Source organism: Jaculus jaculus, chromosome 22 (assembly GCF_020740685.1).
Source record: "Jaculus jaculus isolate mJacJac1 chromosome 22, mJacJac1.mat.Y.cur, whole genome shotgun sequence".
NCBI classification, from domain to species: domain Eukaryota; kingdom Metazoa; phylum Chordata; class Mammalia; order Rodentia; family Dipodidae; genus Jaculus; species Jaculus jaculus.
Genome location: NC_059123.1, coordinates 7,405,695 through 7,430,985, shown reverse-complemented (window position 1 = coordinate 7,430,985; position 25,291 = coordinate 7,405,695). Strand labels below are relative to the sequence as shown.

The 25,291-nt window shown below is 48.2% G+C and overlaps 1 protein-coding gene across 1 annotated transcript in view; it reads left to right on the top strand.

The window, feature by feature from the left end:
* Window positions 1-2,518: 2,518 nt before the first annotated feature.
* Bcat1 (branched chain amino acid transaminase 1) overlaps window positions 2,519-25,291 on the top strand; it is an 87,736-nt gene continuing 64,963 nt past the window's right edge. Inside the window, exon 1 of the mRNA XM_045139477.1 lies at window positions 2,519-2,589. Within this exon, the coding sequence (XP_044995412.1) occupies window positions 2,584-2,589 (6 nt within the window). The 5' untranslated portion in view covers window positions 2,519-2,583. The remainder of the gene's footprint in view (window positions 2,590-25,291) is intronic.

Sequence of the window (25,291 nt, the reverse complement as noted above, 5' to 3'; positions counted from 1 at the left end):
GGCTGTCCATGTCTGCAATCCTCGCACTGGAGAGGTGGAGGCAGGAGGATCAGAAGTTCAAGGTCATGGCCTGGAGAGATGGCTTAGTGGTAAGCACTTGCCGGTGAAGCCTAAGTACCCGGGTTAGAGGCTCGATTCTCCAGGACCCACACAAACCCATAACCACATGCACAAGGTGGCACATGCATCTGGAGTTCGTTTGCAGTGGCTGGAGGCCCTGGCGTGCCCATTCTCTCTCTCTGCCTCTTTGTCTCTCTGTCTGTCACTCTCAAATAAATAAAAATCAGAAGCCCGTGTCGGACTGTTAATTAAAAAAAAAAAAAAAGAAATTCAAGGTCATATTTGGCTATATTATGTTGATAAGGCCAACCTATGATAAGTGAGACTCTGCATTAAAAGAAAGAAAACGGGGCTGGGGGAGATGGCTTAATGGGTAAAGCCCTTGCCTTGTCCAAGCATGAGTTCAAATCCCTGGCACTCCTGTAAGTGGTGGTGATGGCTTGTGCCTCCCATCCCAGCAGGAGGTGGAGACCCGGATCCCTGGGGCAACCTGGTAGCAAGTCTGCCAGCTAGACAGGCCCAGTGCATGAGCTCTGAGCTCCGTGAGGGATCCATCCCCGTAAATGAAGTAGAGCATGATACAGGAAGACGCGTGGTATTGACCTCTGGCCTCCACAGAAACATGGACGGACACATGTGTGCCCACACACATACAAACATGCGCGCACACACACACAAAAGCCCAACAATACATATACACGGCAAATCCACATTGATTTGGGGTTGGGAATGTAGCTCAGTAGTCAAGTTTACTAGAGTGAAGAAGCTCTGAGCCTAACTAGGAAGTCTGGTTTAATAAAGGACATGGACAAAATGCAGTACCTGAGGCAGTTGAGAACTTTTAAAGGAATTTATTTATTTTCGTGTGTGTGTGTGTGTGTGTGTGTGTGTGTGTACGCGCGCGCGCTCCAGCAGGGTCTCATGCCACTGCAAATAGAATGGCAAACACTTATGCTACTTTTTGTGGCAGGCTTTACATGGGTACTAGGGAATTGAATCTGGGCCTGTAGGCTTTGCAAGCAAGCACGTTTAACCACTCAGCTATCTTCCCCAACCCCCACAGCTTAAGTTTATCAAAATACGAATTTCTCAGTGGTGTGTGTGTGTGGGAGAGAGAGAGAGAGAGAGAGAGAGAGAGAGAGGGAGCTGGCTGAGGGCCTATAAGCAAGGACCCCAGCAGACAAAAAGTACCTCAGAGAGCTCCTGTCCACCCTGGGGCGCTTACATTCCCTCCCGTCCCTGCCCCTCTCCCCAATCCTGAGCCCTGGAGGGCTTGATGGCCTCCTCTAAAGGTTGAGCTCCCAACAGCCTGGCCTGAGGCTCGAGGCAGGAAACCAGGACCCCTGGTGAGCCTTTGTGTGGAGGTGGGGGAGGGAGGTGACCGGGAGGGACCAGGGCTAACCGGCACTCTCACATTCCAAAGAATTCTGTGTGCGCTCATCTAAAAATAAGAAACTGGGGCAAAAGCAGGCGCATTTGAGAGTAGACTGGGGGACGTGGCTGGAGAAGGAGAGGGGAGGAAGAGCGTGACAAACGTGTTAAACACAGGGGACTTGTGCCTTGCAATCCTTTCAAAAGTGCATTTGAAAGCCAGGCGTGGTGACGCATGCCTTTAATTCCAGCACTAGGGAGGCAGAGGTAGGAGGTTCAAGGCCACCCTGAGACTACACAGTGAATTCCAGGTCAGCCTCAACTAGAGACCCTACCTGGAAAACAAACAAAAAAAGTGCATTTGAAACTGTGATCTATGGGAGGGCTGGAGAGATGGCTTAGCGGATAAGGCGCTTGCCTGCAAAGTCAAATGACCCAGGTTCAATTCCCCAGAACCCCCCCCTCCATTTAAGCCAATTCCCCAGACCCCCCCACCTCCAATTAAGCCAGATGCACAAGGGGGTGCATGCGTCTGGAGTTCGTTTGCAGTGGTTGGAGGCCCTCCTTTCTCTCTCTGCTTGCAAGTAAATAAATAAAAAGAAATTTTAAAAGAAACTGTGATCTATGGGATGACGGTGGGAGGGGGCGGTCAGCAGCAAGTCACTATGTGTGTGTGCGGGGGGAGGAGGAGGAAGTGACAGGGGGTCCCCCCAGGCAGTAACGTGTGTGTGTGTGTGTGGGGGGGAATGACAGGGGACCCTGAAGGCAGTAATGTGGGGGGGGGGGTTACAGGGGACCGCCCCCAGGCAGTAAGCCCGAAGAGCAAGAGGCTCAAAGTTGCAGAGCGTGCCCCGGTGTCCCCCAGGGTCTATATGGCACACACCCAGCAGTGAGGGGCCAGGGAGGCCCAGAGTGACCCTCCCCCGGGGTGGGCGGGGGCGGTGTTCTGGGGGTGGCGGTGGCGGGAAACCGGCTGAGCCTGCCTGCTGATGCAATCCGCAGGAGCGCGCGGAGGTCCCGGCCGCAGCCCGCTTCCTGCCGGGCTCGCTCAGCCACGTGTCGCCGCTGGACCGCTGCACCGCTGGCCGCCGCCCGCGGCATCCCCACCCCCGGAGCATCCCCAGCCGAGCATCCCTCGCCGCCCTCGGAGCCATGAAGGTAAAAACGATGCGCGTCTTGGACCAGCGCGTGCGTGGTCAGCGCGCACGCAGCCGTCCTCTGGAGGAAGGGGAGGACGTCCGCGCGGCCCCGGAGCCTTGGGACTCTCCTTCCCCGGCCGTGCCCAGCTCCTCTGCAAACCCGATGCCCACGGGGCGGTCACCAGTGCCCGCTGTACGTGCTGAGCGGGGCGCCCTTCCGTCCTGAGCTGCGGTGACCCTGGGGGGTGGGGAGGGAGCCTGGGCAAGATGATTTCCTGTTAGGCGAATGGGGGGGAAAGTGAGGAAGGCAAACTCTCCCTTTTAGCTATTATAAGCAGAACAGTCAGCTGTTTATTTATTTATTTTCTCGCTCAAGGCCAGGCTGACCTGGAATTCACTGTATATAGTCTTCAGGGTGGCCTCGAACTCACGGCGACCCTCCTACCTCTGCCTCCCGAGTGCTGGGATTAAAGGCGTGCGCCCCCACGCCCGGCCTTATCTTTTTTTTTCTTGTTTTGTTTTGTTTGTTTCCAAAAAGCCTAAAGGCAGTAAGATAGTGGCCGTCCACCCCCCCACCCCCCACCTTGCATTTTAACGCTAATGACACTAATCTGAGCCTAGCTGCGGACTTCTGGGTGGTGGTGGAGGGGGGGGTGCTAGGAATGGAGACTGAGTCAGCTCCGACCACAGAGCTGAAGTGGCCGTGAAATCTGAAAGTGCCTTTATCAAAGGACAAAGGATGATGGGGAGGGGCCCGCTGCCAGCTGGCCTCTGCGGGGAGCGACAGTCCCATCCAGCAAGCCGAACTTTGGGGTGGGAATGAAGTCAGGCTTCCAAAGGGGAGGTGCTGTGAGGAGGGAGGGAGGGGTGGAGGATGGAGTTGAGGTGAAGGAGGGGGTGAGGCTGATGCAGGCGGGATAGAAAGACTGGGAAATACATGGGGGGGGGGCAGAAAATGAACTCCAGACGCAGGCGTCACCCTGTGCATCATCTGGCTTACCTGGGTCTTGGGGAATTGAACCTGGGTCCTTTGGCTTTGCAGGGTCACGCTTTAAATCGTTGAGCCATCCCTCCAGCCTTATGATTTAAAAAAAAATCATTATTAAGAACTTCAGTTATGCACATACTGTAATTTGACGTCTTTTGTCCCTTCTCCCCCTCACCCATTTCACTGAGGACCCTCCTCATTCAAAGTAGCCTTTCTGTTTTGTTGTCTCTGTCCATTTTTTTTTTCTCCATAGGCTCAGAACAGCACTGCTCTTGTGGGGTTCCGACACCACTGTGAAGTCATGGATGTGTTAGTTCATGTCACAAAGACGGTGCCCCAACCCCTTCCCACCGTGTGGCTCTTACGTTCTTGCTGCCACTTCCAATGCCCTGTTCCTGAGTCCTGGAAGGTGTGGTAGAGATGCCCGGTCCTGGCTATGCACCGGGCTTTCTCTTGTCATCCTGATAAGTCTTGGGTCTCCCCAATATTCTCCACCCAAAAGTGACAACCGTATTAATCATTGGGCATAAGCATATGCATTTGATGGCTCAAGGTAACCATTTAGCCAAGAAACAATGGTAACTTCTCTCTGGTTCTTTTTACTATTTTTTACTCTATGTTTTCCAGTGCCGGAAGTTGAACCCAGGGTCTCAAGTCAGTTTTTTTTTTTTCACTGACGTAGGGTCTCACTCTAGCCCAGGCTGACCTGGAATTCACTATGGAGTCTCAGGGTGGCCTCGAACTCACGGCGATCCTTCTACCTCTGCCTCCCCAGTGCTGGGATTAAAGGCGTGCGCCACCACACCAGATGTGTGTGTGTGTGTGTGCATCCACTCTTCTTTTTCCATTTTAATCTTTATCTCCAATCTCACTTTCTATGTCTTCAGACAACATTCTCCTCCACTTTCTCGCAGCCCAACATCCCACAAATTTCATAATCTCCTTTTTCCTTGCTGCGGAATAAAACTCCATTGCATTTATGTACCACATCCTCATTATTCATTCATCAGCTGATGGGTATCTGGGCTGATTCCACTTCCTAGCTGTTGTGAACAGAGCAGCCGACAAACATGGCCGAGCAAGTATCCTACAGCAGAGTTCTGATTAACACTGTTAGTGACTTTTCTCCCCCAGCGGCCAGTACAGAGCATTCCCACACTAAGCTAGCCGCAGGGAGACCGCAAGCTTGATTTCGCAGTGCCCTACAATCAAAACATCTTCAAGGGCTGGAGAGATGGTTTAGCGCTTGCCTGTGAAGCCTAAGGACCCCAGTCTGAGGCTCGATTCCCTAGGACCCATGTTAGCCAGGTGCACAAGGGGGCGCACGCATCTGGAGTTTGTTTGCAGAGGCTGGAGGCCCTGGCGTGCCCATTCTCTCTCTCTCTCTCTGTCTGTCGCTCTCAAATAAGTAAATAAAAATAAAAGCAAACAAGAAAATCTTCAACAATAGAGTCTTACTATCTAGTTCTGGTGAGGAACCCTAAAACCCAGCATTAGCCTGTATTGTTTTGGGGGCTCCAGGGGCCTCCCTGACAAACAACACCCTACAAGGTTTTCCACCCCTGGCACTGGGATTTTCCTGTAACAATGTATGATTTCTGGGAGCAGCATTATTCACCTCAAACTCCTTTTAAATTATATAAATTTTTCAATTAGTTAGCAAAGCAGTAGGTTTCCATATGACATTTTCATAACATTTTTGGTTTTTGTTAACTCTCCTCCTCATCCCCTTCTCTCTTCCATTCCTCTTCACTGATCTACCTTCACTACTTTATTGTTTTCTTTTTCAAGGTAGGGTCTTGCTCTAACCCAAGCTGACCTGGAATTCACTATGTAGTCTCAGGCTGGTCTCGAATTCACAGCAATCTTCCTACCTCTGCTTCTTGAATGCTGGATTTGAAGGTGTGTGCCACCGCGCCCAGCTGATTCCCCCTTCTTAATTTATATTTTATTATTAGTAGTATTATGTTTGGTTTTTCAAGGTAGGGTTTCACTCTAGCCCAGGCTGGCCTGGAATTCACTATGTAGCCTCAGGGTGGCCTCAAACTCACAGGGATCCTTATACCTGTGCCTCCCGAGTGCTGGGATTAAAGGTGTGCGCCCCCACACCTAGATGATTCCCCCTTTTTAAACCCTCATGCTTTGGCCTACATCAAAATATTCTTTTTATTTTAAAGTTTATTTTATTTATTTACTTGAGAGGGAGAGAGAGAGAGAGAGAGATAAATAGGCCACGGGGTGTGGGAGAGGCTATTTTCAGTCACTTTAAAAGCCATTCATTACCTTCCCTCGTGTCTGGCCTCTAACTTCCATGGTCTTCTGTACACCTTTAATTTTGTTTGTTTTTTTTTTTTTAAACTTGTTATAGGGCTGAAGAGATGGCTTAACAGTTAAGGTGCTTGCCTGAAAAGCCTAAGGATCCAAGTTCAATTCCCCAATACGCTCGGAAAGCCAGATGCACAAGGTGGCGCATGCGTCTGAAGTTTGTTTGCAGTGGCTGGTGGCCATCTCTCCAGCCCTGATGTCATCACTTCTTTTTATCCTAACCTACTGTTAGCGTCTGCCCGCCTCGAAGCCTGTAATAAGAGCTTTCCTGGCTTTATTTTAAACTCCCCTCCCTGCCGCTGAATGTGCCTACCTGTGTAACTGAAAAGTGTCCTGATTTATGACTCTTTGTTCTGTCTCTATGAAACTTCGTGAAACTCTGACACTGGCTTTTTTTTTTTTTTTTCTTCCCAAGGTAGGGTCTCGCTCTAGCCCAGGCTGACCTGGAATTCACTACATAGTCTCAAGGTGGCCTTGAACTCACGGTGATCCTCCTACCTCTGCCTCCTGAGTGCTGGGATTAAAGGTGCGCAACACCATGCACTGGCTTTTTTTTTTTTTTTTGGTTTTTCGAGGTAGGGTCTCATTCTAGCCCAGGCTGACCTGGCATTTTTATTGGACAGCCAAAGACCAGTAATGCATGAACAAGGAGAACACTGAATGAGTGATGGGTAAGAAACTATGACTTTGGATGATCCTTACACATTAGTTAAAGGAAGAGATTCAGGGGTGTGACCTGCTGGACCCTGCATCAGCAGATCTGTGGCAGTTCTGTGACCCATAGCCACTGACTGCATTGTCTTCAACACTGTGGTCAGCATTTTATTTTATATATATATATACATATATATGTATGTATGTATATGTATATGTATATGTATATGTGTGTGTGTGTGTATGTATGTATGTATATATATTTATAGAAGCAGAGAGCTATTTATTTTTATTTATTTGAGAGTGACAGAAAGATAAATAGGCAGATAGAGAGATAATGGGAGTGCCAGGGCCTCCAGCCATTGCAAACGAACTCCAGATGTGTGTGCCCCCTTGTGAATCTGGCTACCATGGGTCCTGGGGAATTGAGCCTCGAACTGGGGTCCTTAGGCTTCATAGGCAAGCGCTTAACTGCTAAGCCATCTCTCCAGCCCAAATAATATATTTTATTTGTTTGTGAGAGAGGGAGAAAAGGAGAGAGAAAGAGAGAGAGAGAGAGAGAGGGAGAGGGAGAGAGAGAGAGAAAGGGAGAGAATGGGCATGCCAGGGCCTCCAGCCACTGCAAACGAGCTCCAGACGCATGCGCCTCCTCGTGCATCTGGCTTACGTGGGTCCTCGGGAATCGAACCAGGATCCTTTGGCTTTGCAGGCAAACGCCTTAACCACTAAACTATCTTTTCCAACCCCATGGTCAGCACTTCTAACGCATGCGTGCTTGTTCTGAGTCAAGAGTCCAACTGGCTAGTGAGGAGATTGGGCAAAGAGCCTCTCTTAAGATCAGTCAGCGTCTCTAAACCTTCCTTGTTACTCTTGGTCATCTGAGCTGTTTAGACCCAAGGGACACCAAGGCAGAGGAAACTGAGTCACGTTGCTTTCAGCGGGTGGATCGCAAAGTTGAAAGATTAACTTCAGGGCATGCTACAAGCAAGGAATTCAGTTGTTGTCATTCATTCTCACACTTAGGCAGTGAATTTTTGGTAGAAAATAGCTTTTGCAAAACATGACTAATGGGAAGAATAAATTCTTTATTTTTATATATTTATTTGAGAGAGAGAAAGGACACACCAAGGCTTCCAGCCACCGCAAATGAACTCCACATGCATGCGCCACCTTGTGCATCTGGCTTACGTGGGTCCTAGGGAATAGAACCGAAGTCCTTTGGCTTTGTAGACAAGTGCCTTAACCACTAGGCAATCCCTCCAGCCCTCATTCTTCAAGATTTTTTTGTTTTTGTTTTTTTGTTTTTTGAGGTAGGGTTTCACTGTAGCCCAGGCTGACTAGGAATTCATTATGGAATCTCAGGGTGGCCTTGAGCTCACGACGATCCTCCTGCCTCTGCCTCCCAAGTGCTGGGATTAAAGGCGTGCGCCACCACACCCGGCTCAATATGCAATTTCTTAATGGAATAGACATCCAAAAGATAGAATGTTTATAGACACACAGGGAACAGTGTTTATATATCTTAGTGCCTTCATAGCACCGGTAGGACTTACTTTTTTTAAATTTTTGTTAATTTTTATTTATTTATTTGAGAGTGACAGACAGAGAGAGAAAGAGAGAGAAAGGGAGAAAGAAAGAGAGAGGGAGAGAGAATGTACATACCAGGGCCTCCAGCCACTGCAAAGGAACTCCAGACACGTGCACCACCTTGTGCATCTGGCTAGCGTGGGTCCTGGAGAATCGAGCCTCGAACCGGGGTCCTCGGGCTTCACAGGCAAGCGCTTAACCGCTAAGCCATCTCTCCAGCTCTAGTAGAACTTATTTTATATTTTTCTCTATCGGATGTTTGATTTCTTTTTTTCTTGAATAAAATGTCAGGGGTGAGGCTGTATGTAGATGGTAATAGGTTGGAAACAATGCCAGGAAAATTCATTCAAAAAGATTCAACTGCAAAATAAGTTGCACGCAATGGCAGCAACAGCCAAGTCCCGCTGCACCAGCAAACGTTGCTGTCTCATGCCGCACGGTACGTAACAAGAAACACCCCGCAGCAGATGGACTCACGCTACAGAACACAGTCATGCGTCTGGGAACGTTAACCACTTCCAGTTCTGGTTAATGTGGACTTCTTGGTTGAAAACAATGCTGTGTTTAAGCCAACTAATGAATACCTATACAGACAAGCCCAACAAAATTTTAAGGGACAAAAAAATGTGTTAGGTCATTTTACACTTTTATTTCTGGCAAAGAAGGATTGTTCTTTTGAGTTTATTTTTCTAGCTTTCAGTTCTATTCCATGTGGATAAGAATCATGCCTTCTTAGATTTCCCCGTCACTGTTAAATCCTTGATATATAGGACCTTTCAACTTCTCCTGATGATTACCTTTATTTCTCTTTTTTGCTTCATACATCAACTATTCATGCTTGGTTAGCTGTATCATTTCCCAAGAGGTTTTAGTGTTATTTATTTATTTGACAGTGACAGAGAGAAGGAGGGAGGAAGAGAGAAACAGAGAGAGAGAGAGAGAGAGAGAGAGAGAATGGGCACACCAGGGCTTCCAGCCACTGCAAACGAACTCCAGACGCATGCGCCCCCTTGTGCATCTGGCTAACATGGGTCTTGGGGAATCGAGCCTCGAACCGGGGTCCTTAGGCTTCACAGGCAAGTGCTTAACCGCTAAGCCATCTCTCCAGCCCAGTTTTAATGTTTATGTTACTTATTTTTTATTACTTTTCCCTTTTTTTTTTGCTTTGAGACAGGGTCTCGTGTAGCCCAGATTGTTTTCAGACTCACTATGTATTAAAGGAAGGACTGGAACTAAATGATGATCTTGCCTGTACTTCCAGAGTGGGAATTACAGATGAGCATACCATGCCCACTATGCTTGTAATATCTATGGTAGATTGTTTTTGTTTATTGTTGCAATCCGGTTCGCATTGCTGGTAGAAATCACCCAACAAGAGTAGCTTCTGGGAAAAAGAGATTTATTTTGGCTTACAGGCTTGAGGGGAAGCTTCACGATGGCAGGGGAAAACGATGGCATGAGCAGAGGGTGGACATCACCCCCTGGCCAACATAAGGTGGACAATAGCAACAGGGGAGTGTGCCAAACACTGGCAAGGGGAAACTGGCTTTAATATCCATAAGCCGGCCCCCAACAATACACTCCCTCCAGGAGGCATTAATTCCCAAATCTCCATCAGCTGGGAACCTAGCATTCAGAACACCTAAGTTTATGGGGGACACCTGAATCAAACCACCACATTATTTATTTATTTTTTTAATTTATTTGAGAGCGACAGACACAGAGAGAAAGACAGGTACAGGGAGAGAGAGAATGGGCGCGCCAGGGCTTCCAGCCTCTGCAAACGAACTCCAGACGCGTGCGCCCCCTTGTGCATCTGGCTAGCGTGGGACCTGGGGAACCGAGCCTCAAACCGGGGTCCTTAGGCTTCACAGGCAAGCGCTTAACCGTACGCCATCTCTCCAGCCCAAACCACCACATTTATTTTTATTTATTTATTTGAAAACAACAGACAGAGAGAAAGAATCAGAGAGAGAGAGAGAGGGAGGGAGGAGAGTGGGCGCACCAGTGCTTCCAGCCACTGCAAAGGAACTCCAGACACGTGCTCCCCCTTGTGCATCTGGCTAACGTGGGTCCTGGGGAATCGAGCCTTGAACCGGGGTCCTTAGGCTTCACAGGCAAGTGCTTAACCACTAAGCCATCTCTCCAGCCCCTCTATGGTAGATTTTTAAATTTAAATTTAATGAGTAGCTCTCATTAATGTGCCTGCTTGTCAGTTGACAACTTAAAAAAAAAATTTAAAAAATACCTTATTTATTTATTAGAGAGAGAGAGACAGACAGAGAGAGAGAGTGAGAGAATATGGGTGCACCAGGGCCTATAGCCACCGCAGACGAACTCCAGACACATGTGCCACTTTGTGCATCCAGCTTATGTGGGTACTGGGGAATTGAACCTGGGTCCTTAGGCTTCTTAGTCAAGCACCTTAACTGCAATGTCCTTTCTTCAGCCCAGTGGAACCTTTTTTAACCCGTATTCTCAGGAGCACTGTACAGAAAGGCATCACAGTCTACCACTTGTTATAAAAGGACAACACCTTCCTGGGAATACGAAATCATATGCATGTAACCACATTTAACGATCCCAATACTTGTTAATGCTTATTATAATTAGAAATGCCCTCTATCTCCTTGCACACATGTGAAATGATGCATTGATATGATTGATATTGGGGTGTCTTTGAGAGTGTAGAGTCTGTTTCAGCTCTTGGGTGGGCAATAATTCAGGAGCTGGGGTGCCAGTCACTCATCATGGCACAAAGCTTCCACTGAATTAGTGGCTTCTGGGTACTTTTATTTATTTATTTATTTTTAATTTTATTCATTTCTTTATTTATTTGAGAGAGAGAGAATGGGCACACCAGGGCTTCCAGCCACTGCAAACGAACTCCAGACGCGAGCGCCCCCTTGTGCATCTGCCTAAAGTGGGTCCTGGGGAATCGAGCATCAAACTGGGGTCCTTAGGCCTCACAGGCAAGTGCTTAACCACTAAGCCATCTCTCCATCCCCCCTCCCTTGCTGTTTTTCTTGAGGTAGGGTCTTACTCTAGCCCAGACTGACCTGGAATTTACTATGTAGTCTCAGGGTGGCCTCGAACTTGTAGAGATCCTCCTACCTCTGCCTGCCTCCTGAGTGCTGGGATTAAAGGCTTGTGCCACCACACCTGACTTACTTATTTTAGGAAATTTTTTTTTTTTAGGAATTTTCTTTTAATCTTAGGAATTTTGACAAATAAAACTCATAGACCAGAGCATAAAGTTTAGAAAGATTTTCTTATAGAAATTACAGAAATGGAGTCTAAGAGAGGGAAAGCATACCGGCCGAGCTCCTATAGTGCAGGAGGAGGTATTTGGGAAAGGAAAGTCCACTGGACTCAGGTGGCAGTCTTGTGTGAGAGTTTACTGGATCCAGTTAGCTGGCTAAGGATGTTAGGGAAGAAAGAGAAAAACAAGAGAAATGCTAAGCTGGCCATCGTGACACGCACCTTTAGTCCCAGCACTGGAGAGGCTGAGGCAGTGGGATCGCTGTGAGTTCAAGACCAGACTGGGACGACAGAGAGAGTGCCCGGTCTGCCTTGGGGAGAGTGAGGCCCCACCTCAGAAACAAAATAAGCAGACATACACAAATGCTAATGCGGGGCTGGAGAGATGACTTAGCAGTTAGACACTTGCCTGTGAAGCCTAAGGACCCTGGTTTGAGGTTCAATTCCCCAGATCTCACATAAGCCAGAAAGGGGCGCATGCATCTGGAGTTCGTTTGCAGTGGCTGGCGGCTCTGGTGCGCCCATTCTCTTATTTGCCTCTTTGTCTGTCTGTTGCTCTCAAATAAATAACTTAAAAAAAATGCTAATGCATTATGTTGAAAGAAACTCTATGATTGAGCCTAAGACCATTATCTATGATCTATGATCCGTATCAAGGCATCGGATGATAATGAGTAAGTCAGCGCTGTCTATTTAAGTCCAATGGTATCTTTCTTGACATTTTTTTCCCAAGGTATTGATTTTAATTACCAGGAACTGAAACTTATTAAGGAATTTAAATGTCATACCATATGCAGGATTCGAAGTAGTTGTTCTGTAAACGGTATATGATCACTCCAGGCACGGCAACACAGGCTGCCTATAGATCCCAGCATTCAGGGGGTGAAGGTGGGAAGATCATGAGCTCAAGGGCTCGCTTGGGCTAAATAAGGAGTTTGAGGAAGGAAGGGAGGGAGGAAAGAAAGGAGGGAGGGAGAAGAAGAAGGAAAGAAGGGAAGAGAGAACAGGAAGGAGGGGGTTAAGGAAGGAGAAACAGAAGTAAGAAACTGAAATTGGTGAGGGGCATGCATTCATCTGGGTCAGTCACCTGGGGTGGAGTCACCTATAGGTGCTGTACAGGCAGGCTTGAGGGCCTGGCTGTTTGTTTCAGTTTTATAACCGCATGGCATGGACTCCCAATGCAATGAACTCTGGATCTTTTCTCAGAGTGGTGTGATTTTCCAGAAAGAACGATCCAGAATGCGCATGTGCACATGTGCTGGGAGCCCGGCAGTAAGGGGCGATGGGTTTTACAATCTCTACATTTTCACTTTGTCTCTCCGACAGTAGTGTTCAGATTTCTCCTAAGCCTGGAGCTTTCATGTTTCATTGATGTTTTTAAAAATTAATTAATTAATTTTTTTGGTTTATTTTTATTTTTACTTACTTGAGAGTGACAGAGAAAGAGGCAGAGAGAGAGAGAGAGAGTGAGAATGGACGTGCCAGGGCCTCCAGCCACTGCCGAGGAACTCCAGACGTGTGTGCCCCCTTGCGCAACTGGCTAATGTGGGTCCTGGGGAACTGAGCCTTGAACCAGGGTCCTTAGGCTTCACAGGCAAGCGCTTAACCACTAAGTCATCCCTCCAGCCCAATTTTTTGTTTTTTTGAGGTAGGGTTCACTCTAGCTCAGGCTGACCTGGAATTCACTATGGAGCCTCAGGGTGGCCTCGAACTCACGGCGGTCCTCCTACCTCTGCCTCCCGAGTGCTGGGATTAAAGGGGTGCACCACCACGCCCGGCTCACATTTCATTTTTTTAAAATTTATTTAATTATTTATTTATTTATTTGAGAGTGACAGAGAGAGAGAAAGAGAGAGAGAATGGGCGCACCAGGGCCTCCAGCCACTGCAAATGAATTCCAGATGCATGTGCCCCCTTGTGCATCTGGCTTACATGGGTCCTGGGGAATCGAGCCTTGAACCGGGGTCCTTAGGCTTCACAGGCAAGTGCTTAACCACTAACTAAGCCATCTCTCCAGCCCCACGTTTCATTTATTTATTTATTTATTTATTTATTTATAATTTATTTATTTATTTGAGAGCGACAGACACAGAGAGAAAGACGGATAGAGGGAGAGAGAGAGAATGGGCGCGCCAGGGCTTCCAGCCTCTGCAAACGAACTCCAGACGCGTGCGCCCCCTTGTGCATCTGGCTAACGTGGGACCTGGGGAACCGAGCCTCGAACCGGGGTCCTTAGGCTTCACAGGCAAGCGCTTAACCGCTAAGCCATCTCTCCAGCCCTGTCCAGAGAAATTTCTACGGAAGCTGGGAAAGCTAGCTCTGCAAACTTTATCACATCTCCCAAATTTACCTCTGAGAGAAGCTCAGAGATGGAGCCAGAAGGGAAGAAGAAGAGCATTACTGGGGATCCGCAAGTGAAACGGTTGTCTAAGCAAAGAGGGCTTTGTGTTTCTGGAACATTCCGTACCCTGGAAAGGAGGTGGGGGGCAGGTAGGGTTATCTTTATTCTTCCAACAGAATTCTTCCTGGGGCTGAGAACCCAACTCCAGGTCTCGTGCATGTTAGGCAAGTGCTCTAAGGTCCTGTTAATATTTCTAAAAGTTACTAATGTCACTGCAAAACACAGCTCTCACCTCAAAGGAAGTGAGAGGTCGTTCATTCTGGAGCCAAATAGGAGCGACTGTGGCTGGGAACATGGATTCAGCTTGTCCCAAATACTCTGTTCCAATGTGGGAACACTTTCATGAAGTATTTACCATCACAGAACAAAGAAAGTCCTAAACCTAGACACTTGAGACACATTAGTGGAAACATTAGATGCGTGGTGATGGGTTTTGACAATGGGAGAGGGTTTCATGCTGTCGGGTGACATTATTAATGTATGGGTTGGTGGAAGCTAAGGGCCTCTCAATCCACTGGCTTTATCTCATAGGGAAATAAGGTAGTTGAGGTACAGAGGTTAGTGATAAATAGCTATTAAGTCTATTAAGTTTAAAGATAGGTCCAGATTGGATCTACAACATTGTAGCCCCCACAACCACAAAGTTCTAATCTGTCAATCAACTGAAGGGTTCACTTCTTTCCCTGAAGACTAGAGGGAACTAAAGAGTTAATGACCATCCCTAAGACCAGCAGGCAATAAAGAAACCTCAGGACCATGTAGTCTTGACTGGCTTGTTGACTCCCAGCTGATAAACTTCCCTTAGCTCAGAAAACCTGAGGGAATAGAAACCATCTGATGGGATATCCTCCCTGGGCCATTTTGCTAAAAAAGCTTAATCTGAGTAAAGACACAAATAACTATACAGTTCCTTAGACCTGCAGCTGGTCCAGTCTGTGTTTCTTAGGATCTTCCTTATAATCTTGCAGCTGGCCGCAGTGCTTCAACCTCCATCCTGCGGGAAGGCAGCTGCCCTGCGCTGTGCCTCTCAATGAACAGTCTGTCCTCTCTTTTGCTTTTCTCTTACACTTTCCTTACATCAACTTTGCAGGGTCTTTTGTTTGTTTGTTTGTTTTTATTTATTTATTTGAAAGTGACAGACAGAGAGAGGGAGAGAGAGAGAATGGGCACATGCCAGGGCCTCCAGCCACTGCAAACGAACTCCAGACGCGTGCGCCCCCTTGTGCATCTGGCTAACATGGGACCTGGGGAACCGAGCCTCGAACCGGGCTCCTTAGGCTTCACAGGCAAGCGCTTAACCGCTAAGCCATCTCTCCAGCCCCAGTGTCTTTAACAACAAGGTGTTTTGTTCCAGCAATGAAAAAGTAACCAGTAGAGTTGTGGCACCTTCGGGAGGTGAAGCCTTGGGGGAGGAAGTGGGTCCCTAGAGGCCTTCAGGCGTCACAGCCCAGCGTCACTTGCCCCGCTTCCTCTCTGCTGATATGATGGTGTGAGATAACCTGAAATAAACTCTTGCCCTCCCTGAGCTCTTTCTGGTCGGGTGGACGGCTAGTACAGGTGGTTAGCTTGCTGGAAAACCACTTTTGTTGTCTGTATAGTGAACATCGCGTTTCCCATTCCTGGCCTTCAGTGAGAGCCCTCTCCTCTGCTGTTTCTGCATTGACCACACTTGGCAGTTACTCCCGGGCAGAAAGGAGTTTTTTCCAAGTCAGGCCTGATGATGGTAGCTCTGAGGAGCTATCTATGCCTGCAATGGTGATCTCGACTTGTGTGTTAGCTCCAAATACCTGGTAAGAAGCAGTTTAAGAGGGAAGGGCTTGTTCTGGTTCACCGTTTCAGTATACATCCGTTTTTTAAAATTTTTTTAAATTTTTATTTATTTATTTGAGAGTGACAGACAGAGAGAGAGAGAGAGAGAAGCAGAAAGAAAGAGAGAGAGAATGGGGGCACCAGGGCCTCCAGCTACTGCAAATGAACTCCAGACATGTGCGCCCCCTTGTGCATCTGGCTAACGTGGGTCCTGGGGAATCAAGCCTCAAACCGGGGTCCTTAGGCTTCACAGGCAAGCGCTTAACCACTAAGCCATCTCTCCAGCCCAGTATACATCCATTTTACCAGGGGTGGTGGCCGCAGCTCTGCACACCTGAGCAGACAGGAAGCAGGAATGCTGGCATTCACCTGGCTTCCTCCTCCCTTTATTCCCTTGAGGGTTCCAGCCCATAGGGTGGTACTAAGCACGTTCAATTACACTTCTCTGGAAACACCCTTAACCCCTGTGTCTCCTAGGTGATTTCAAACTTAGTCAAGTTGACAGAGATGATTAACCATTGCAACTGGTGTCTGAGGTCTTGGATTTGGGGTGCGTGGTAGTTTGAATGGGTGTCCCCCAATAGATTCAGGAGTTTTATTCAAGCTTGTAACTTGGTGTCTCTGTGGGTGGATCCTAAGGTCCGGCCCTAAGTGTGGGGTGGGTCTGGAGAGTGCGTGGGCTCTGCCTGGGGCTCCTGGAGTGCGCCCGCTTGAGGGGCAGCCAGTGCTGTTTCTGCACAGACCTGTGCAAGGGGCCAGCTTCTTTTTTTTTTTTTTTGGTTTTTCGAGGTAGGGTCACACTCTAGCCCAGGCAGATCTGGAACTCACCATGGAGTCTCAGGGTGGCCTTGAACTCATGGCCATCTTCCTACCCCCGCCTCCAAGTTCTGGGATTAAAGGCGGGCGCCACCACGTCCGGCCGTGTGCCACCACGCCGGGCGGGGCCAGCTTCTTGCCCACTGTGGAACGTGCCCTGATCTGTAAATCCTCAGTAAATCCACTCCTCCCCTAACCTGTGCCTGGTTTGCAAGTTCATCCCAGCAACGTGGAGCTGACTATGACAGGGCGGTTCCCCCCATTCTCCAGAAAGCCTGACTCACCACACTTGGACTGTTTCCACAAACTAGTTGCCTGTGAGCATCTGTGTTCCTTCCGTGAGCCTGGGTTGTCCTTTGCCCTGGATAAAGGATGCCTGTGTGAGTGGCCCCAGTAAAAAAAATCCTTGGGCACTGAGTCTCTAACCTGGCATTTGGATATTGTCACAGGTTGTTGCAGGAGGAATTAAGTGCATGGCATGTGACCTCATGGGGCGAGGGAGTCTTGGGGGCTTGTGTCCTTTCCTCTGAATTTCCTCCCGCAGCCTTTGCCCCTTTGCTGACCTTCCCTTGTATCTGTAACAGGTCATAGCGGCGAGAACCTGGTCCCATGAGTCCTCATAGTGAGGCGGTTTAGGGGTGACAGGACCCCCCAAGTTAATAGCATTCTCTCTGCTAAGCGCAGGGATTGTCCTGGGCCTACCTGGGGAAATCTAGATCATTATACTCCAGGTCAGAAAGTCAGAAGGGTTTAGCCTTGGCTTATCTCTGCCCTCTTAGGGAGTCCTTCCCCCCCTTCCAAGAGGTTTGTCCTAGACGATTAAGATTTCTGGGAAGATTGCCCTCTAACAGAAATCTTGACCCAGGACCCCTGACATTAGGGCTAACTGGTTAGATCAGCTGCCCACAGGATTCCCATGATAAATAATAATAATAATAATGGTAACAAAGATAATGATAATAAAAAGCCCAACCTGAGTGTCAAGGAGGGCTTCTCAAATGCCCTTTTGCCTTCTTGGGCAAGTTATGTCTTTCTTGTTCCCTTAAGAAGCTGTAATAAAATCTGTCTGAGGGCTGGAGAGATGGCTTAGCGGTTAAGTGCTTGCCTGTGAAGCCTAAGGACCCCGGTTCGAGGCTCAGTTCCCCAGGTCCCACGTTAGCCAGATGCACAAAGGGGGCGCACGCGTTTGGAGTTCGTTTGCAGAGGCTGGAAGCCCTGGCGCGCCCATTCTCTCTCTCTCCCTCTATCTGTCTTTCTCTCTGTGTCTGTCGCTCTCAAATAAATAAATAAATAAAATTTTTTAAAAAATCTGTCTGAATCTTATTCTCTGGTCTGTAGATTTCATTCTTTCACTTCATATGACTCTAGAGACAGCCCCCCAAAATACTGGTGCATTGGTGTAACCGCCCTCCTCCCCCCCCAATTATCATACGAGGCCTCATCAGATATTTTCATTAGCAAGATGCGGCTCATGATGTCACCCTTAGAGCGCGGCCGTCAGCGTGACGTGTGCAGCTTGTACGAACCGCAAGCGCCCAGGGCAGGCCATTTCTGCATCTTCTGACTCTGCTGTCTGTATCACCATGGCGCTGACCAAAGGGGACACTGAGGGGAGCAGGCCCCAGTGAGTCACATGCCACTGTCCTTCCTTCCACAACGTCAGGAGGGTATTTAAGGTTTATAAAAAGCATCTGGGTCCAGGCATGCCCTTGGAATTGTAACCCAGAAAGCTTCTAATAGGGAACAGTGTTATTTTATTTGTAATTACTTATTTATTTATTTATTATTTTGTTTTATTGAGGTAGGGTCTCACTCTAGCTCAGGTTGACCTGGAATTCACTATGTAGTCTCAGGGTGGCTTCGATCTCAAGGCGATCCTCCTACCTCTGCCTCCCGAGTGCTGGGATTAAAGGCGTGTGCCACCATGCCCGGCTTCTTTTTTTTAATATTATTTTTATTTATTTATTTATTTGACAGAGAGAGAGAGAGAGAGAGAGAGAGAGAGAGAGAGAGAGGGAGAGAGGGAGGGAGAATGGGTGACCAGGGCCTCTAGCCAGTGCAAACAAACACCAGACACGTGTGCTGTCTTGTGCATCGGGCTAACATGGGTCCTCGGGAATCAAACCTGGGTCCTTTGGCTTTGCAGGCAAACGCCTTAACCACTAAGCCATCCCTCCAGCCCTGGCCTTGAACTCTTGATCCTTCTGCCTCTGTGTCCCAACTGCTGATATATTGAGTGTGCGCTCCCATGTCCCCACAATGTCTTCTCTAACATATATGTTGCACTCCCGGAAAACTGTTTTCATTAGTAATTCACAAAATATCACTGTATTCCAAAATACCCATGTTTCTGTTTGACATGCGTCTGTCGCTCATGGTTATTACCAACCATTCCTCATTTTCCTGTGCCCACACACTGATGAGAGTCACTTCATTGTTGTTGGGATAGTTAGGTTACGGATCATACCATACACACAGTGAATCTTTCATACGCAAATGCTCTTTGCTTTGGTTGGTGGATGCAGGCCACCTCTGAGGGAGTATGCAGTCGTGTCTGCCAAGGTCTCATCCGAACTGAACCTGTGTAAATGTTTCTCCTTGTCCTCAGGGAAATGTAACAGTGGGTTACATCATGAGATGGGTACTTTTGATTTACAAGTTCACTGGATTAAGAAAGGTCTACCTGGGTTGGAGAAATGGCTTAGTGGTTAAGGCACTTGGCTGCAAAGCTAAAGGACCCAGGTTCAATTCCCCAAGACCTACACAAGCCAGATGCACAAGGGGGCGCACGCATCTGGAGTTCCTTTGCAGTGGCTGGAGGCCCTGGCACGCCTATTCTCTATCTGCCTCTTTCTCTCTCTGTCACTCTCAAATAAATGAATAAACAAAAATAAACAAGACAACAACAACAACAAAAAGGTAGAGGAAAGGAAAAAGAGGTAGTTGAATAGCAGCATTTGATCTCTCTCTGCTTCCTGGTCTGTCAAATGCGAGCAAGCTGCCCCGCCGGCCTGCCACCAGGGTGGACCACTCCCACATCCCTTCAGCCCGGGGTTGTGGCCGCAATGTAGCAATGTGAGGCATCAGACATCCACTCAGCACTTGCAGTGTGCTACATGCTGTGCAAACCTCTAGGGGTGATTCGCAGTGTCAAGGAGGAAAGAAAAAGAAAGTATGAGAGATGCAACTGAGTGTGAACACGGTGCCACTTCCTTCAGAACCTTGGCTTCTTGGGATCTTTGGTATCTGCAGGAGGTCCCGAACCCCAGCTTACGCAGGTGCAGCTGGCCACTCAAAGACTCCTAAGGGGGGCTGGAGAGATGGCTTAGCAGTTAGGCACTTGCCTGTGAAGCCTAAGGACCCCGGTTCGAGGCTCGGTTCCCCAGGTCCCACGTTAGTCAGATGCACAAGGGGGCGCACGCGTCTGGAGTTCGTTTGCAGGGGCTGGAAGCCCTGGCGCGCCCATTCTCTCTCTCTCTCCCTCTATCTGTCTTTCTCTCTGTGTCTGTCGCTCTCAAATAAATAAATAAATAATTTTAAAAAAAAAGACTCCTAAGGGCCACTCCTGGAGCCTCAGGCACTTTGGCCCTGGTGCTGGCCCAAGGCCTTTTTTTTCTGCTGTTGGTTTTTTTTTTTTTTTTTCCCCATGCACACTAACATGAATTCTCACAAAGCAAAATTCCTTACTTGCGTGTAACACAAAGTGTTCTCGAGAGCCATGCAGGTTATAATATCCAGACGTTTGTTTAGAGCCCCATTTAATTAGGATTAATTCCTCCCTCTCAGAACTTGATACGTGATTCTATTTCTGTACAATGCGAAATGATAAGCTTAAGTGTTTCCAGCCGCGCACCGGCCACCTCTAATCTCTCCCAGACTCTGTGTATCTGTTTCTCTGTCCATCTGTCGCTCCTTTGTGAGGAACTCGAAGATGACCTTCAGACCTTCCAGGGGCAGGCTTGCTCAGTGGGCGCAGGAAAATGAGCAGTGCTGATGAAGGTGAGGAGTAGGAGGGGAAGAGAAGTAGGGGAGCCCCGACCTCAGCGAACCCCGGTGGACAAGCGCTGGGGCCTGTCCTTGGCCTCCCGTCACCGCCTGTCTCTTCTAAGTGGCGCCTGGGCCACCAGCGCTTGTTAGGTTTTCATTTTCCTCTGACACGGGGAATGACGAAGTTGTACTTAGGTTTCATTTGCATGTATGCACGTGTGCTCCGTCCGTCCGTCATGTGGCCACTCCGTGACAAATCTTGAGCAGTGTCTGGGAGGGATGAGAAGCAGACAGCTGTCACCTGTGAGGCCCTTCCCAGCAGGTTCTGATGCACGTGGAGGAGCGGTCTGCAGGAACTTCCTTAAGGAGATTTGCAGATCATGCATGGCCTGGTTGTTGATTAGTTTTGAAAAAAAAAAAAACAAAAAACACAAAACAAGGCAATTAGATTTAAAGAATTTGTATGAGGGGGACTGGACAGATGGTTTAGTGGTTAAGGCACTTGCCTACAAGGCCTAAAGACCCAGGTTCGATTCCTCAGTACCCACCTAAGACAGACAGACGCACAAGGTGGTGCAGGCATCTGGAGATCGTTTGCAGTGCCTAGAGGTCCTGGCACACCCGTTCTCTCTCTCTCAATTAATTAAATTAAGTAAATAAAATACAGAAAAAGAATTTTGGGCTGGAGTGATGGCTTAGCAGTTAAGGTGCTTCCTACAAAGCCTAAGGACCCGGGTTCAATTCCCCAGGACCCACGTAAGCCTTCAGTTTTGCTTGCGGTCAGCTCTCTTGTTGTTGGCCTTTATATATGCCAGGGTAACTGACCGTTCGGCATCTGGGGAGCCTCTTGTCCACATCTTCCTTCTCACTGTAAGGAGTACTGCATTGCAGCCACTGCGTCCAGCTTTCTGTGGGTTCTGGGGATGCGAACCCGGATTCTCACACTTCCGCTCCACTGAGCCATCTCCCTAGCTCACGGGTAGTCTGCTAAATGTACCTTTGCGTTCTCGTGTTTTTGCTGTTGAGCTTTTGGAATTCCTCTTATATTCTGGACGTTAGCATCGCGTCTGAGGCTGTATGGCTGGCAAATCGTGTTTGTCCCGTTTTCCAGGAGTCATGACTCCTCCTCACGCGGCTTCCTTTGCGGTGCGGATGAGAGGTTTCCAGAACGCCGCCTGTCCAATGTCCCTTTTGTTTCCTACATGTTGGGGATTTTGTCTAAAATATCCTCATCCATTCCATGTCCAGGAGTGTTCCGTCTAGAGATCCTTATTATTTTTGGGGGGCGTGGGGCAGTTGAGACTGAGGTCTTCTGTAGCCCAGATTCGACTTGAGCTTTCTGCGTATCCAAGGCTGACCTTGAACTCCTCATCCTCCTGCCTCTGCTTCCAAGTGTTGAGGCTGCAGGTACTTCCCGGTTTATATATCCATGATTATTTTTGTTTTTGTTTTTCAAGGTAGGGTCTCACTCTAGTTCAGGCTGACCTGGAATTCTCTGTGTAGTCTCAGGGGTGGCCTTGAACTCACAGCAATCCTCCTACCTCTGCCTCCTGAGTGCTGGGATTAAATTCCTGCACCACCACACCCAGCTATGTATAAACAATTTTTAATGTAGTTTCATGATATTTTAGAATATATTATATACTAATATAACTTAATTCTATTTTATACTAATAAAGTTTTATAATAATAGAAGTTTATTATATATTATTGTGGCATAGTGTTTGTACACCTTTATGGGATGCATGATGGTCCCTCGGGATTCTTTTTTTTTTTGAGGTACGGTTTCACTCTAGCTCAGGCTGACCTGGAATTCACTATGTATTCTCAGGGTGGCCTTGAAATCATGGCAATCCTCCCACCTCTGCCTGCCGAGTTCTGGGATTAAAGGCGTGTGGCACCATGCCTGGCCCCTCGGGATTCTTAAATCCTGGTTTGCAGGCAGGTGTTCTAACCACTAAGCAATCTCTGCAGCCCAGTTTTTTTTTTTTTTTAAGGAGAGCTAGGGGTCTGAGGAGGTGACTTGTGGGTAACACTGCTTGCTGTGCAGCCATGCTCAGCTGAGTTTAGGTCCTCAGAATGTGAAACTGGACACAGTAGGAAATCTGTCAGTGTTTCATTTACTGACTTTCCAAGGTGGGTTCTAGGAGCTGAACTCAGGTCTGCATACCTGCAAGGTGGTGCAGGGAGCTCCACGCTGCTGGGATGAACTTCCAAACCCGACACAGTTTATGGCAGGGAAGGAGGGATTTATTTGAAGGTTACAGATCCAGGGGAAGTTCCTGTGACAGCAGAAGAAGCTGGCCTCTCCACACATTCAGACCGAGACCACCCAACAGCCAGCAGAGAGGAATGGGGAACGGGGCAGAATTCACTCTGCATACCTTAGGCTGTGTGGTGGCGTGACTCAGGGATCCCCCATAAACTTAGATGTTCTTGAAAGCCAGGTCCCCCAGATGATGGCCATTGGAAATGAAAGCCTCCTGGAGGCGGTGTATTGTTGGGGGCTGGTTTATGGGTGTTATAGCCAGTTTTCCCCTGCCAGTGTTTGGCACACTCTCCTGTTGCTATGGTGCACCTTATGTTGGCCAGGGGGTGATGTCCACCCCTCTGCTCATGTTGTCGTTTTCCCCTGCCATCATGGAGCTTCCCCCTAGAGCCTGTAAGCCAAAATAAACCTCTTTTTTTTTTCACCACAAACTGTTCTTAGTTGGGTGATTTCTACCAGCAATACGAACCTGACTGCAATAGGCTGGAATTCAGATCTGCCCACAATGACACCCCACTGCACCCCAAACCTCGTTGTAGGAGTCTGCCTGCAAGGGGCAGAAGCTGAAAACTCAATTTTTAAATTATTTTTTATTTTTATTTATTTATTTATTTGAGAGCGACAGACACAGAGAGAAAGACAACTGGAGAGAGAGAGAGAATGGGCGCGCCAGGGCTTCCAGCCTCTGCAAACGAACTCCAGACGCGTGCGCCCCCTTGTGCATCTGGCTAACGTGGGACCTGGGGAACCGAGCCTCGAACCGAGGTCCTTAGGCTTCACAGGCAAGCGCTTAACTGCTTCGCCATCTCTCCAGCCCTGAAAACACAATTTTTAAAACAAGATTTCATTTATTTATTTAAGAGAGGAAGCGGGAGTGGGGGGAGGGAGAGGAGAGTCGTGCCAGGGCCTCTAGCCACTGCAAATGAACTCCAGATGGGAGCACTGCCATGTGCGTCTGGATTACATGGGTTCTGGAGAGTTGAACCAGGATCCTGAGGCTTCACAGGCAAGCACCTTGACCACTAAGACATCTCTCCAGCTCCTGCGAGTTCAGTTTTAATAATACCTGAGTCTATTGGAGGACAAATATTCAAACTGGCGCAGAAGGTGAGCACCATGCCGACGGGGCTATCTTGTGGGAACCCATCTGATCGGGCAATGTGGGGGTACCTTTGAAAACAGTAGAGCAGGAGTTAGGGTGGCCGGATGTTCATGGCCACACCACAAAACTTCCATTGAGTTGGTGGCCTCCAGGTTCTTATTAATTTGATAAATGAAAGCCACAGACCATAAACATTTACTGTTGAGTTTAAGAGAAGGAGAGAGGGCAGGGTTCCTGTACAGTAGGAGAGGTCTCCGTCAATGGGAAAGGCCCCTAGTGGCCCTGATTAGGGTCTTTTTACTGGAATTGACTGGATGGAGGCTGAGCTGGTCAGTCCAGCCCCCCACCCCCTTCAGGAGGCCAGAAAAGGGAACGATCTCATTTACATATATTCCTTCTGAGAAAGGAAGATAGGGAAAAACCAGCCCATCCCCTTTGTGTTTCTGACCTCCTTCAAGGACTCCTTTAGGGAAAAAATGATGAGGACTGGACCCCCCCTGCAGGCTCAAGGCCATTTCTTTTTAAAAAAATATTTTATTTTTATTTAGTTATTTATTTGAGAGAGAGATACAGAAATAGGCAGGGAGAAAGAAAGGGAGAGAGAGAAAGGGTGCTCCAAGGCCTCAGCCACTGCAAACTAACTCCAGACACGTGTGCCCCCTTGTGCATCCGGCTTATGTGGGCCCTGTCGAACCTGGGTCCTTTGGCTTTGTAGGCAAAAGTGCCCTAACTGCTTAACCATCTCTCCAGCCCCTCAAGGCAATTTCTTCTTTCTCTCTCTCAATTTTTATTAACATTTTCTATGATTTAAAAAATATCCCATGGTAATACCCTCCCTCCCTCCACTTTCTCCTTTGAAACTCCATTCTCCATCATATCCCCTCCCGTCTCAATCAGTCTCTCTTTTATTTTGATGTCACGATCTTTTCCTCCTATTATGATGGTCTTGTGTAGGTAGTGTCAGGCACTGTGAGGTCATGGATATCCAGGCCATTTTGTGTCTGGAGGGAGCACATTGTAAGGAGTCCTACCCTTCCTTTGGCTCTTACATTCTTTCCGCCACCTCTTTCACATTAGATCCTGAGCCTTGGAAGGTGTGATCAAGATGTTACTCAGTACTCCAGTCACTTCTTTCCAGCCCTATGATACCTTCTGAGTCGTCCCAAGGTCACTGTCAAGGCAATTTCTTGCTTTCGCTATCAGGGGCTCTGTTAACCCCTAAACTGCTTCACATCTACATCAAGATAGGAGGCAGAGACAGGAGAATCTCGCAAGCTTGCAGGTGGAAGGAGATCGCCTGTCACCTCCACGTGTGCATTGCAGCATGAATGCAGTGCAGGAACACACACACACAAAGACTTTTTTCTGCCTTTCTCGTGTGTGTGTGTGTGTGTGTGTGTGTGTGTGTGTGTGTGCAGCTGTCAGTTATTGTCAGTTATGGGGAAAAGGCAATGACTGTGTCTGTGCGTAGTAGAAAAAGAGAGAGAATTCTTGGGCTGGAGAAATGGCTTAGCGGTCAAGG